The 14,481-nt window shown below is 48.6% G+C and overlaps 1 protein-coding gene across 1 annotated transcript in view; it reads left to right on the top strand.

The window, feature by feature from the left end:
* Nucleotides 1-5,253: 5,253 nt before the first annotated feature.
* Nucleotides 5,254-14,481, top strand: part of OAF (out at first homolog) — a 33,885-nt gene continuing 24,657 nt past the window's right edge. The window contains exons 1-2 of the mRNA XM_083163063.1: nucleotides 5,254-5,651; nucleotides 8,168-8,442. Coding sequence (XP_083019189.1) covers nucleotides 8,224-8,442 — 219 coding nt within the window. The 5' untranslated portion in view covers nucleotides 5,254-5,651; nucleotides 8,168-8,223. The remainder of the gene's footprint in view (nucleotides 5,652-8,167; nucleotides 8,443-14,481) is intronic.

Raw genomic sequence — 14,481 nt, 5'->3', positions numbered from 1 at the left:
TGTTCCCATCGTAGTCGCCGAAAAAGTCCTGTGCTACTCATACCCTGCACACACTGGGAAAATCATTAGACGTGAGCGGGTTGTGAATGGATTCGGAAATATTCACACGGCTGCGACTAGATTCACAAGTCGTCATTTCACTCTTCACCTGATTGTTGGCCACTGCACATTAGCAGCAGTGCAATCAGGTCTGAATCAGGAACCAAGCAGAAGGTGCACCATCGATGGTGGAGAACAATCAAATCTACACTATCCATGGCAAAATCCATCTATCACCAGTGTCTAACCATAAATCACAATAGTATAGCATTCCTACTACACATGATTGCCCATTGTAGAAAATTCCCATCCCATCGCCCGAATCCCCTCAACAGCAGGCAAGTGGATGTGTACGCGGACACATTTCCTCACATGCGGCTAGCCGGCTGAAAAATCATTCGATGGTCGCTCACCACTGATTTTTATCTTGCCTGCTGATTGGCAAATTGGGGGCAGGTACTAACATCATGTGACGTCAGCCGCCCGCCCCGCGCAGGGAACGCCACGCCTACTTTTCCAGGGGAACAGTGAGCGTTTTCATGGGGACGGCCATAAAACGCTGAGCGTTTCCCTGATGCCACCCCCTGCCCCGCCCCCTCCCTCCCCTACCCATGCGTACGCCTCGGCGAGTGTGATCGGAACAGGCCCAAATTCAGCCCCTTCCAAACAAGCCTGAATCAGGCTGTAAAACTGTTGTATCAAAATGAAGCTTGAACAAAAATGTCCTTTCAAACAGGGGTATATTAAGAGAGAGAGTGCGGAGCCTGTTTCCAGACACTCTCCAGACTCACTCGGCACTGCGAAGGCCGTGGGAAAGAGGCCCACCCTCCCGATGGAGAAAGAAGGCCTGCATTTTCTGGGGGATGGCCAGAAAATGCTGGCGGCATGCCCCCATATGCACAAAGGGTGTCAAATACCCTGCAAGCAGCGAGTGAAGGCTAGCCTCCCCTCGCTGCCTTAGGTCGGATGGCTTGCGCATGTGCGGTCTTTCCATTGTCCCTCCATTGTCCCTCAGGCTGTGAATTTGCAGCCTGCGAGCCAGATGCACTAAGCTTCAATAGTGATAAAATGGAGAGTGATAAACAGCCAGCCAATCAGCTCCTGCCTGACGTTTTTCAAACACAGTCTGTGACATGGTATGTAGGAGCTGATTGGCTGGCTGCTTATCACTTCTGAAGCTTAGTGCACCTGGCCCCCACTGAGTGAACTTGAATTGGGTCCAAGGTACAGACTACCTAAACACAACAATATCATGAAGGATATCATTCAGTGCCGTCTCCAGAACCACTATGGTACATGCAGTCACTGACAATAACGTCAGATTGAGCTGCATGTACAGACTACGGGGGTGGGGGTTGTTAACAACCTACAGCCGTGAGCATCGTTAAAGATATTGGGCCAGATGCACTAAGCTTCAAAAGTGATAAAATGGAGAGTGATAACCAGCCAATCAGCTCCTGCCTGACATTTTTCTAACACAGCTTATGACATAGGCAGGAGCTGAGTGGTTGCCTGGTTATCACTCTCCATTTTATCACTTTTAGTGCATCTGGCCCATTGACCATACACATTGGTTAACATATTGTTATATATATATTGCCCAGTGTGTACCCAGCTTAAAGAACGATGAACGCCAATTGATCGGTGGGTTTGCACCATTGTTTAGTGTGTAGCAGCTCCTGCATCACTTCCATCCGACCTGTCTACAGATTGGGCCTTATTCTGATTCGGACGGTGCAACGTACGTACGGTCCGTTTCACCGTACGTTTCCCATAAGCGGGCGGTGAGCGTAAGTCCGCCCACAAAACAGCCGCATACGGACGGTCACAAACACCGACAAAGGGGAGTGGCGTACACTTGAGCGTACGCCACCGTACACGGACGGATCCCCTCTTAGCCACCGATAACTGGCGTACAACAGAACGTACACCACCGAAGAAAGAAAAGTAGACAGTCCCCTCCACTGGCGCCAGGAAGTAGGAAGAGCACGTCCCTTTTAGTGAATTTGGGATCCTCTTCTCCGAATAAGTGTATAAATGACCATATATGTGAATAAATACCGTACGCCCCTTTTCATGGGGTTACGGTCCTCTTCTCTGCATTCAACTTAGATTCCTTATTATAGGTATATGGAGTCGAAGTCCCTCCTCTCCTTCTGATCACCCTTTAGTGTAATTGCTCAGCTGAAAGTTCCTGGTACCAGGAACTTTCAGCTGAACAATTACACTAGAGGGTGATCAGAAGGAGAGGAGGGACTTCGACTCCATATACCTATAATAAGGAATCTAAGTTGAATGCGGAGAAGAGGACCATAACCCCATGAAAAGGGGCGTACGGTATTTATTCACATATATGGTCATTTATACACTTATTCGGAGAAGAGGATCCCAAATTCACTAAAAGGGACGTACTCTTCCTACTTCCTGGCGCCAGTGGAGGGGACTGTCTACTTTTCTTTCTTCTGTGTGTCTTTTGAAGGTGTTTGGGTCACCTTCCAGTCAGTCACCCACCATCAGGCAGCCTTTCAGCGCACTACTTCAAAGACTTTCACAAAACTTTTTTGGGTAGAACGTACACCATCGTATACGGACGGGTATCGTCCATTTCCCCTCGGGTCTCGCTTTTTTTCAATGGAAAACTCAGCGTGTGTCACCGATCGTGAGAGTGAGCGTTCGTCCGTGCACGGTGGCATACCCTTCACATATATGGCACTGCAAATCTTCCCTTTCAACTATGATTAAGACAATTAATTAATTATTCTAACTGTTATTCAATAATTGTTTTCTATTAACTCAATTGTCTACCTTAATAAACACCCTAATAAAACAACATTTTAACCCTAGTTACATGTATATTTATTATGTTCTAATGTGGCATTTTAATCACTATCTATGTGTCCCCACATTGGTTTTACTTTTAAATAAAGTTATGTTGGTGTTTGTGTGTATGTACTAAATTATGTCCATAATTAGTTTGGTCCGAATTTTTAACATGTATACCTACCCTGATGTTATGTGTGATGTTTTAATCTAACAACATTAAACATTCATGCCTTTTCACTGTTATTTAACCCAAAAAAACACACATTCACACATCAATTATTACCCCTCACCTCAAATTACAAATATAAGTGACATTACACATCTGTATGTACCTGCCCTTACAAACCCTAAAACAATTTATGATTAACAACACAGGCAACTTCTAACTGTACAAAAACTTTTATTTTAAACAAACAGAGTAAGGGGGGGGGGGGGGGGACTGGTATGTTTGTGTTACAGTGATAAAGTTGACACATGTCGACTTCTGTAAATTGAGTGTCCTGTATATAAAAACACTTACTGAATTGGTGTAGACAACGCCAGATTTGCCACTAGGCCCGTGAGGCACGTGCCTAGGGGTGGCAGATGTTAAGGGCGGCAGCCAGGAGGGACTTTTTTATGGGTGACGAGCTGTGCAGCTGCACGGCTCATCCCAGAGCAGCATCCTGCCGGTCTACAGCACCTCAGCGGGCTGTGGTGCTGCTTGCACACGGACCAAGAGCTGCGCTGGATCCGGGGCTGTTGCGGACCAGAGAGGAGCTGGTGACCTGGGAGGCTCTGGCAGCAGCCTGACTGACATGTCCAGGGAGCGGAAGCTGGACAGGTGAGAGCTGGCGGTATCATATGCAGCTCACCCTCCTCCTGCATGCACACACAAACTCCCGCTGTCATCCGCCACCCATCCCAACAGCACCCGCTGGGGTCAGTGCTGCCGGGGTCTCTGGGCTCCTGTACGGACTATGGGCTGCAGCGACCTCCCTCAGTCCTGTCAGGCTGAGCGACCCCGCTCCTTGCTCCCGCCAACACTGCCATTGACCGCCAGTGACTGCTGCTGTGGAGCACGGTGACCGGGCTGCCAGTGTTACAGCTATTGCCGCTGCTTCTGCCGCCCGGGGTCCTTCCCCTTCCCGTGTGTCTGGGACTGAGGAGGAGCATGGTGTCCTGGCTGCCGGTGCCTGAAGAAGTGCAAGAGGTAACTCCGGGGAGCAGCCTCTTGATCTCCCTCCACTCAAGTCTGACCTATTTTAAAAATGTCAAAAGGGTCCTCCCTCCAGGTCCAGGGGGCGTCCAAAAATGATGTGCCTAGGGGTGGCCTGACCCATAAATCCAGCCACGGGTGTAGATAGTTATAAACTAACTACCTTGCCATATATATAAGCAGGTCTTAGAATGAATGTTACCTTAAATTAAACCAACCTTTACATGTAGAGAAGTGTAGAAAGATATGCTTCCAATGTGTTTGAGGGCTGTGTGTGGCTTGCAGGTAGTGAAATCATGGTTTTCACTTAATAGGCTGCAGCATTGCAGTATCTCTAGGGGTGGTCTGGAGCTATCTTTGGCGTCCGCCTGTTTTTGGGCCAAAATGCACGGTGCGTTCGCCGAGCGGTTGTAGCACTGTACATTTTTGGTGCACACCCCCGTGTACGCCCATGTTTACGCCCAGTTTTCCTTATTATTCTGGCCGCTCCCCTAAAAACGCCTTCATGCCGCCCACAATGTCCTTACTCTTGCGGACAGGTTTATTCGCAAGGAGAGACCCGTCCGTGAGCGGTGTGGGGTCACCGCACCTGCGCATTGCGAAAGCTACGCATGCGCAGATGAAAAAAAGACCCGATCCGCCCGTTTACGTTCCCACCGTAGCGAGCAAAATAAGGCCCATTGTGGGGAAAATATACTAGACTAGTAAACCCACTCTAAGCAAAAGCTTCGAAAGCTAGTCTGCTACCTTCTGTGTTTGTGCATGTGTGAGAAAAATTTCACTTTCTGCCAACAGATGGCAGTGTTTCGGAGACTCACTAGACATTTATATAGATGATGATGCTCAGATCGATGGCATGTTGCGATGGGCATTGGCAACCAATAAGATACTATTATCTTCTATCAGTTGCTAAATAGATTCTGATTGGTTGCCCATAGCAACATCCCATGTGAAAAAAGAGATCCTATCATAGTAAATTTCCCCCTGAGTATCTATCTGTGCACCCTGCTAGTAAATCACTCACTAGCATTGTCTACAAACATAAATAAATCTGTGCTGGGAGATACTGGGGAACCGGGCAAGGTTTCATGAAATCCTCAGCTGCAGCCTGGAGAGGTGGCAACTCTCCTGTGGGGAGAGAGTGAGTGCGGGCATCAGACACACAATGGGGAGAGCAGCCCTATGTACCATCTGTACCGCCTGTCCGGGGCCCTATCACACGCCATCTCGACTCTCACCTATGCACCATCTGTAATGTATCGCCTGGCCGTGACACGCTGCCGCTGTCCGCCCGTCGCCGCCCTGTGTCTGTCCCTTTAAGCCGAGGGGCTGGTCCTGAGGAAGTGACGGGCTCTGAGGGCCGCCGCCTGGGGGAGAACATCCAGGGATCCATCCGAGCAGTCTGGCGGCCCGGGAGAGGAGGAGGAGAAGCAGTAGTCACTAGCCAGGATCTGGGGTGCGAGGAACCACATGCGGGGTCACTGGACCGCACCACACCACTGGGGCCGGCAGCTGCCTGACTCACCCGATCACCCACACTGACCAGTGGTGCCCGGGAGCAGCCAGTCCGGATGCCAGCATCTCACCCGGCGTTAGTACATCGCTGCTCACACTGGCTGCCTCTTTCCCTGCACTGCTAATCCTGCATGCTATCTCTCACCGCTTACCCTGCTTGGGACAGGCTTGTTTCACCAGACTTATCCCCCACTTCTCACCCACCCTGCCTTAATACCCCCACCTCTCACCCACCCTGCATTAATACCTCTCACCCACCCTGCATTAATACCTCTCACCCACCCTGCATTAATACCTCTCACCCACCCTGCATTAATACCTCTCACCCACCCTGCATTAATACCTCTCACCCACCCTGCATTAATGCCACCTCCTCTCACCCACCCTGCATAAATACCCCCTCCTCTCACCCACCCTGCATTAATACCCCCTCCTCTCACCCACCCTGCATTAATATCCCCTCCTCTCACCCACCCTGCAATAATACCCCCCTCCTCTCACCCACCCTGCAATAATACCCCCCTCCTCTCACCCACCCTGCATTAATACCCCCTCCTCTCACCCACCCTGCATTAATACCCCCTCCTCTCACCCACCCTGCATTAATACCCCCCTCCTCTCACCCACCCTGCATTAATACCCCCCTCCTCTCACCCACCCTGCATTAATACTCCCCTCCTCTCACCCACCCTGCATTAATACCCCCCTCCTCTCACCCACCATGCATTAATACCCCCCTCCTCTCACCCACCCTGCATCAATACCCCCCTCCTCTCACCCACCCTGCATCAATACCCCCCTCCTCTCACCCACCCTGCATTAATACCTCCTCCTCTCACCCACCCTACATTTATACCCCCCTCCTCTCGCCCACCCTGCATTTATACCCCCCTCCTCTCGCCCACCCTGCATTTATACCCCCCTCATCTCACCCTGCAATAATGCCCCACCCCTCCTCTCACTCACCCTGCATTAATACCCCCTCCTCTTCCCCACCCTGCATTAATACCCCCTCCTCTCACCCACCCTACATTTATACACCCCTCCTCTCACCCACCCTGCCTTAATACCATCCCTCCTTTCACCCACCCTGCATTAATACCCCCTCCTCTCACCCACCCTGCAATAATACCCCCCTCCTCTCACCCACCCTGCAATAATACCCCCCTCCTCTCACCCACCCTGCATTAATACCCCCTCCTCTCACCCACCCTGCATTAATACCCCCCTCCTCTCACCCACCCTGCATTAATACTCCCCTCCTCTCACCCACCCTGCATTAATACCCCCCTCCTCTCACCCACCCTGCATTAATACCCCCTCCTCTCACCCACCCTGCATTAATACCCCCCTCCTCTCACCCACCCTGCATTAATACCTCCTCCTCTCACCCACCCTACATTTATACCCCCCTCCTCTCACCCACCCTGCATTAATACCCCCCTCCTCTCACCCACCCTGCATTAATACCTCCTCCTCTCACCCACCCTGCAATAATACCCCCCTCCTCTCACCCACCCTGCAATAATACCCCCCTCCTCTCACCCACCCTGCAATAATACCCCCCTCCTCTCACCCACCCTGCAATAATACCCCCCTCCTCTCACCCACCCTGCATTAATACCCCCTCCTCTCACCCACCCTGCATTAATACCCCCTTCCTCTCACCCACCCTGCATTAATACCCCCCTCCTCTCACCCACCCTGCATTAATACTCCCCTCCTCTCACCCACCCTGCATTAATACCCCCCTCCTCTCACCCACCCTGCATTAATACCCCCCTCCTCTCACCCACCCTGCATTAATACCCCCCTCCTCTCACCCACCCTGCATTAATACCCCCCTCCTCTCACCCACCCTGCTTTAATACCTCCTCCTCTCACCCACCCTACATTTATACCCCCCTCCTCTCACCCACCCTGCATTTATACCCCCCTCCTCTCGCCCACCCTGCATTTATACCCCCCTCATCTCACCCTGCAATAATGCCCCACCCCTCCTCTCACTCACCCTGCATTAATACCCCCTCCTCTTCCCCACCCTGCATTAATACCCCCTCCTCTCACCCACCCTGCCTTAATACCATCTCTCCTGTAACTCACCCTGCAATACCCCTTTCTCACTCGCCTTCTTTCCCTCCCCCCCTTATCACCCCCACAGCCCTCCTGCTGTCCTGAGTGTTATTTCTCTCATGTGACTGTCACATTGCCCAGTACCAGCTCAATCACTCCCTGGGGTCGGTCTTCACCTGCTGAAATCCTTTCTTCTCCTTGTAATATGCATCATTCCATCACAGTGCGCCACATTCTGTGTATCCTATATGTAGTCTCCCACGTCCTACTTACAGGGTTCTCCTTGTATAGTGTCTCCTGTTCTGCTGTTTCTCAAATCTGTGTGGGGAATACTCCTGAATACTTGTTCACTAACCACTGAATTGTCTCCTGCCTGCATGTTTTATCACCAGCAACCATCAGTACTGCTGTATCTGCTTTCTGTGCTTGAGCACTATCACTATTTATATTCTTTCAGTCTATGTTTTGTATATGCGTCTTGTCTTATTTCTTTTATTGTCTTTTTTCCCCATATTTTAGCCTTCCCAGTACACTTTGCCCGCTAGACTCCCTGCCCTGGCACCCTCTGCTTGGTGATGTTTCCTCTGGTATCAACCCTAAAGTTCTTGTGGCTGCTGGTGTTTGTGCTGCGGTGCTGTAGGACGAGCCTCGCCGAACTGAAAGTCCGAGTTCGGCTGGAAGACGGACAGGTAGCAGAGGAGAGCCTGCAGGCGGACAGCGAGAGAGACTGTATCACTCTGGAATTCCGAAAGGCAGATGGAACTTTTATCACTTACCTGGCTGACTTCAAACAGGTGACACTGATAGACGTGCATGCATTTACCTTGTGTTACACATAAGAGTGCATGGGATTGGTGACTTAATATATAAGAGCAGTACCCAATAATGAAACTGCTAATGTATCATGAGTTTCTGGGGGAGGTTGGGTCTGGTACAGTAGACGACTCGCTGCCAGTATTACACAATAGCTCTACAATGCCAGTCTGCTTTTACAGGTAATTGTGAAGAGATTTCTGTAGATGGAATTCACCTTTGCTGTAGTACTGTATTTCTCACTGTCATAAACACTTCACGAGTATGTTGTAAGCTCTTACTATTAGTCAGACAGTTTGGGGCTATCACACCTGGCATTGTATTAGGCACTTGAAAAGGCGCCATTCCTGGTGGAACGCAAGGCAGTCAAAGCTTTAACAGTCCCGATCTGTGTAAACCAATCGGAGCTCTGCGCTTGGTATGACCAGCACATCGGGTCATTGGCCCTTTTGCCAAGTTGCCCATATGGGCAGCACGGCCCGCTGTTCGTTCTGCTGTTCCAAAATTGAAGTAAAAATAATAGTATCCCTTCCCTCTATGGGGCCCATTTATTAAGGGTCACATATACAATGTGATCTGGGCGGACTATTACCACCTAGGATCGCATTGTAATATGTGATTCTATCACGTGGAGGTATCGCATGCAGGGACAGGGGCTCCGAAAGGGGACACCCCCCCCCCCCCCCCTGTTTACAAACCCAGCTCCAGGGGCAGTGCGCTGTGTAGCTCATAGGCTACAATGGCGGTAGCCCAGGGACCCAAAGCGATCCTTCCTGATGTTGATACATAGTAACCTATGGGGGGTGTGGCCAGTGGTGGTGCAGGAGGGATCACTGCAGCGTTCGGAGATTCCTGCATCGGTCCCTCTTAATGAATGTATTACTGTGATACTTAATCGCATATGTATTATATCTTCTTATTATCACAAAGGACGCTCAGAAAATAGTTGCCCTTTGCGATGCCGGGACTTCTGGGTTCCATCTCTGGGAGTCACTGCGCATTTGCGACCCGTCCCAGGACCATGCAAAAAGAAACCCATAGGCTTCTATAGGATAATGCCAATTAAAGCTGGCATTAATCTCCACACAGACTGTGGACGGGATGCACTAAGTTTCGCCGCCCCTCCACCACACATCGCCGGCTACCACATAGATAATAATCACAATCTTGCGTTAAGAGCTGCCCTTTCCATTGCGGCGGCGATGTGCAATGGGTCCCCGGCGGCTCGCCCTCCCTCCCTTATCTGATGCTGCTGCGGGGCGGGCTCTCCTCCTCCTCCTACCTGGAAGAGGATGTACAGTGCAGGGAGGAGGAGGTCACTGGTTCGGGCAGCACAGCACTGTGCTGCCTGGACACAGGTGAGGGGAGGTCGGCGGGCAGCACTGGGTGGCGTTAAGAAGACCATAGGCTTTTATGGGGTGTTAAAGAAGGGGGTTGGAGTAGATTGCGCTGCTGTTTAAATGATTTCAATATCTGTAACACATTGGCTGTCTAAAAAGGAATGAATTGCTGACACACTGTTGCTTTTGGAAAAATGTTTATCACAAATAGATAAATAAAAATACAATACATATAAATATACAGCATATAAAAAAACAAGACAATCTTTAAAAAGAAGAGAATGGGATCCCAATCAATTAATTATAATCACTTTGATGTGTTTATCAGTAGTAAATCTTCACTGATGGAATTAGTGAACTTTAATCTCCTGCCATTTAATGAAGAATATGTTAGAAAAATATCGGGCAATGAAACAAAGTTCCAGTTTAGGTGAAATGGTATCTCATTAGTAGCTGACTGATAGCTTATAATGGAAACAGTCACGAAATATATAGTATGCTCACCCGTGTAGCAGACCTCGATCCCCTGGATGTATTATGGGGAGAGGAAGGTAGTGTCCAGCAGCTGATGGCCGGCAGCTCAGGTGGAAGGAGAGCTGCACTTCAGCTGGGATGTGTGAGATAACTGATAATTTATCGGCAGATGGAATTAACTGTGGGCATATACTTATGGCAATCTACCCTGGAGGTCTCGATCCCCTTGAGGTAGCTGGGGAGAGAAGCAGGGTGTAGCTGCTGATGTCCAGCGGCTCAGGGCAAGGGAGAACCGCGCTTCAGCAGGATAATAGATCTGTACCTGTCAGGTCGCTGATAGTAGTATGCCACGAGGGTCTCAATCCCCTTAACACAATGTGGGGAGAGGGGTGATGTACAGCTGCTGATGTCCGGCGGCACGGGAGATGGAAAAGCCGCGCTTCAGCAGGATGATAAATATGCGCCTGTCAGGTAGCTTGTAGTGAGGTGCCGCAGAGGTCTCGATCCCCTTGATACAGCGTGGGGAGAGGGGCAAAACAAGATTGTCTTGTTTTTTTATATGCTGTATATTTATATGTATTGTATTTTATTTATCTATTTGTGATAAACATTTTTCCAAAAGCAACAGTGTGTCCGCAATTCATTCCTTTTTAGACAGCCAATGTGTTACAGATATTGAAATCATTTAAACAGCAGCGCAATCTACTCCAACCCCCTTCTATAGTTTTCTTTTTTTGTGGGTCTGACGGGCCCACAGGAGTTACTGCAGCAGCTGTGGCAAGTTTTGTTAATTAAATATACACACCCTTGAAAGTAGTAAACCTTAACTGCAGAGCGCCAGGAATTGTGTCCTAGAGAGCACTACCCTTGGTGCTACTCTGTCACACAATAAACCCCCTTCTATGGGGTGTTGCCAGCTTTTCCATTTTTCGCTTAGTGCATCCCACCCACTGTAACATGGCAGTTAGAAGCTGATTGGATGGTTCTTTATCTGTCTGTCTGGCTTTTTCTCTCCAAAATTTGATACCTTTCCCCCGCTAACTCAATATATGCTCTGAAATAAACGCATGACGCCCATTACATGGCTGACAGGTTGTTCTACAACGCTACAGAATGTACTTAATGTAACAGTACTCTTGTAATTCCACTTGCATAGTCCGGTCATTTCACGCGGAAATGAAGTTGTCAGCTTCTTGTTATTTTACTTATACGGCTTATTGCCCTTCAGCTAAACGTTGGCTGTGCGCTTTAATTCATGCTGCTGGGAGTGTGACTCGCTCTGGCAGCATTGTCGTTCAGGTTTGCAGTGGCTGAAGCTGTGCAGCTCCTATTGTGAAAATATATATATATATATATATATATATATATTGTTTCGGAGAATTCTTTCACACCCTTAAATTGTTGAAATATACTAGAACATGTGACTTCAACAATACTATAAGCCGTTCTGTCTTAATTGTATTCTGAAAAGATTAGCAGTTGACTGACAGCTTTATTGTTTAAATGCTGACTGCAACTTTTTTTAAATAATAACCTTAAAAAATAAAAAAAAGTTTCTGTTTTTCAGTTTCCATTGGAAACTATTTGATCAGCATAGAAGTGCACATCACCTTTGTGTCAATTTCACAACAGTGCTAAGGGTTTATAACGCCCAATACAAGTTATTGGTGCTGTTGTTTAACCCTTTGAGTGCCAACGTTGAAGTTTAGTTAAATATTGCACCCAAAAAAAAGGACAGTCACTGTGAGCGGCGCTGGCATTTTTAAAGGATATTTTGAGGATCTCACAGCAACGTTTGCATCAAAGGGTTAAACCCGTGGTGTCACTGTGATAGCAGGCAGTGGGAATCGGCACGTACACGTCCTGATTCTAGAACTATCAAGTATTTCCTATGTGATTGCAGGAAATTACGTTTCTATGTTATAGAAATGGGATACGTAGGGATGACGAGGTTATGATGTTAGCATTCTCGGAGGGAGAAATCCCATAAAAATTCCCTTTGGGCGTTAGGATCGCATGTGATCCTTTTGGCATGCGATCTCATTCCCATCTGCCAGGAGGCTGTTCTTGTCAGAGGTCAGGCCTGCAAGCAGGTACGATCTCCGATCCGCTGCGCACGGACCCCTCATTGGATCGGATCAGATGTCAAACACGTCTGATTCGTCACTTTTCATCCGATTTCTCAGCCCCATCCGTCGGGATCGGGTAAAAGGTGGCCAAATTGTACAAGTGTATGACCATCTTATGTCCCCCTTCCCCGGCCTAACCTGCTCTGGCATACTTTCAGTCAGAATTCCGGCGCCAGCATCCTCATTGATATTAGGATTCTGGCATCGGCCTCTTGAAGGTAGTTGGGATGCAACGTGGCTATTGTGAGATGCCGGGATGCTGATCGTAGCCCATAGAAATGACCTTTCTGATTTATTTATTTGTTACAAGGCTTACTCTATGTTGCCACACCCAATGAGGATCTGTTTCATGTAGCTTCTATACAATCTATAAAGTGTTTATTATGCGTCTTTTATCACGCCAGGTTCGGAAACTTTATAACTGTCCTGTATTCAATCCGCAAACAACTTTTTTTTTTTTCTTTTAAACTTTATTTTGTAAGCTAAATGAAAATGACACGCATGTTGTTTATGCTGTTTAGAGCAACAGATGTCTTCCACATGTTCTAATTTGTGCCGTTGTTACATACTGTGATTGTGGACAAGTCTGGAGCCTCAGAGAGCGTATAGATTGTTCAAGTCGATGAAGACTGAATTTTCTTCCACGTGGCTACATCTGGGCCACAGCTGCCTCTGTGTGAGATATGTAATTGAGCAGCGGATTATGATTGGTGTGAGAGCAGCGGGATTCTCATGTGACCTGATGTTTGCACAGTCCAAGAAAACAGTCCTTACTTCTGTCTTGTTGCCAAACGTGGAGACAGCAGCAGATTCCTGACAAAGAATGAAACGTCTTTATTCTGTGAATAGCGAAACCTATGGAGGCCTTACAGTAGGCGAGAGTTATTTTTCCTTTTTATATTGTGGATTTTTATCTTCTGCTGTCATATGTGGTTAGCGCTAAGATGCACCTATTTCGTAATACTAAAGTGTCTGTGCTAAAAATGATTGTTGGCTGTAAAAATTCTGAGAGAGGACCCAACGAGTGCAGTGTGGTAGGTGATGAGTTTATACAGGGAGTTAGCCTCTTTTTCGAGATTTATCATGGGTGCTGTTACTGGAACACTTTTTCCTTTGTAGCCTCTTCCTTGCTAAAAGTGGGATATATTTATTAAGCTCCATGAAGTGATAAAGTGGCTGGTACTTTATCACCAGCAAATCCGCTTCTAAAGGCCCCCATACACTATGCAATTTGGGCCCAATTTCACCCGATTCTGGCGGATTGGCCCAAAGAGCATGTGTGTATAGATCAAATATAGGGGTCCGACACAGATCTTGCGTGCAGCACGTATGATCTCCGGCTCCGATACAATGCGCACGGCACCGCACATCGGATTGGATGTTCCACACGTGCTATTTGGGTTGGTTTCACATGATTTCTCAGCCAGAACCCCTGGAATCGAGTGAAGTCTGTCCTAAATCGCATAGTGAACGGGGGCCTTAAGATGTCTAGGTTGGACCCCCTCCCGGTGGCTCAAGGGGTATTGGATGCGACTTCTGAGTGGAGAAGTCTCATAGTGTATGAGGGCCTTTCCTGTCAAGTTGCAGGCTGGGCTTGCAAAATGACAGTTAGGAGCACATTGGCCGGTGATGAAGTACTATCCACATTATCACTTCCCTGGGCTTATTTAATCTGCCCCAGTGTTCTTTATTCACCTAAACGATGTTTATATTATACCCTATTCATACCAGCATAAATTTCCCGGGTTTTCAACCCGGCTATGGAGCAGGGTTGTTCCCGGGTCCTGGACGGTGTGAAAGGGGTAGGGGTACTCACCCGGGTTGCCGGTCCTCCGTGCTTGCGGTCAGGCCTGGGATCCACACAGGCGACAGGCACAGATGACAGGAGTGGCGTATGTAGATGACGCAGCTCTCCAGTGCCCTCACTGCAGCCGGTGAGCTGTGTCATCTGCATGCAATGTCTTGCCTGTCATCCACGCCCGCCGCCTGTGTGGATCCCTGGCTTGCATCAAGGACCAGCAACCCGGGGTGAGTACTCTCCTCTGCCACCATCCCACCTCCTCCCTGCCTCCTTCCC

Source organism: Crinia signifera, chromosome 19, assembly GCF_055691185.1.
Source record: "Crinia signifera chromosome 19, ASM5569118v1, whole genome shotgun sequence".
NCBI classification, from domain to species: Eukaryota; Metazoa; Chordata; class Amphibia; order Anura; family Myobatrachidae; genus Crinia; species Crinia signifera.
Note: the sequence above shows the minus strand (reverse complement) of the source record. Positions and strands in the feature narration are given on the sequence as shown.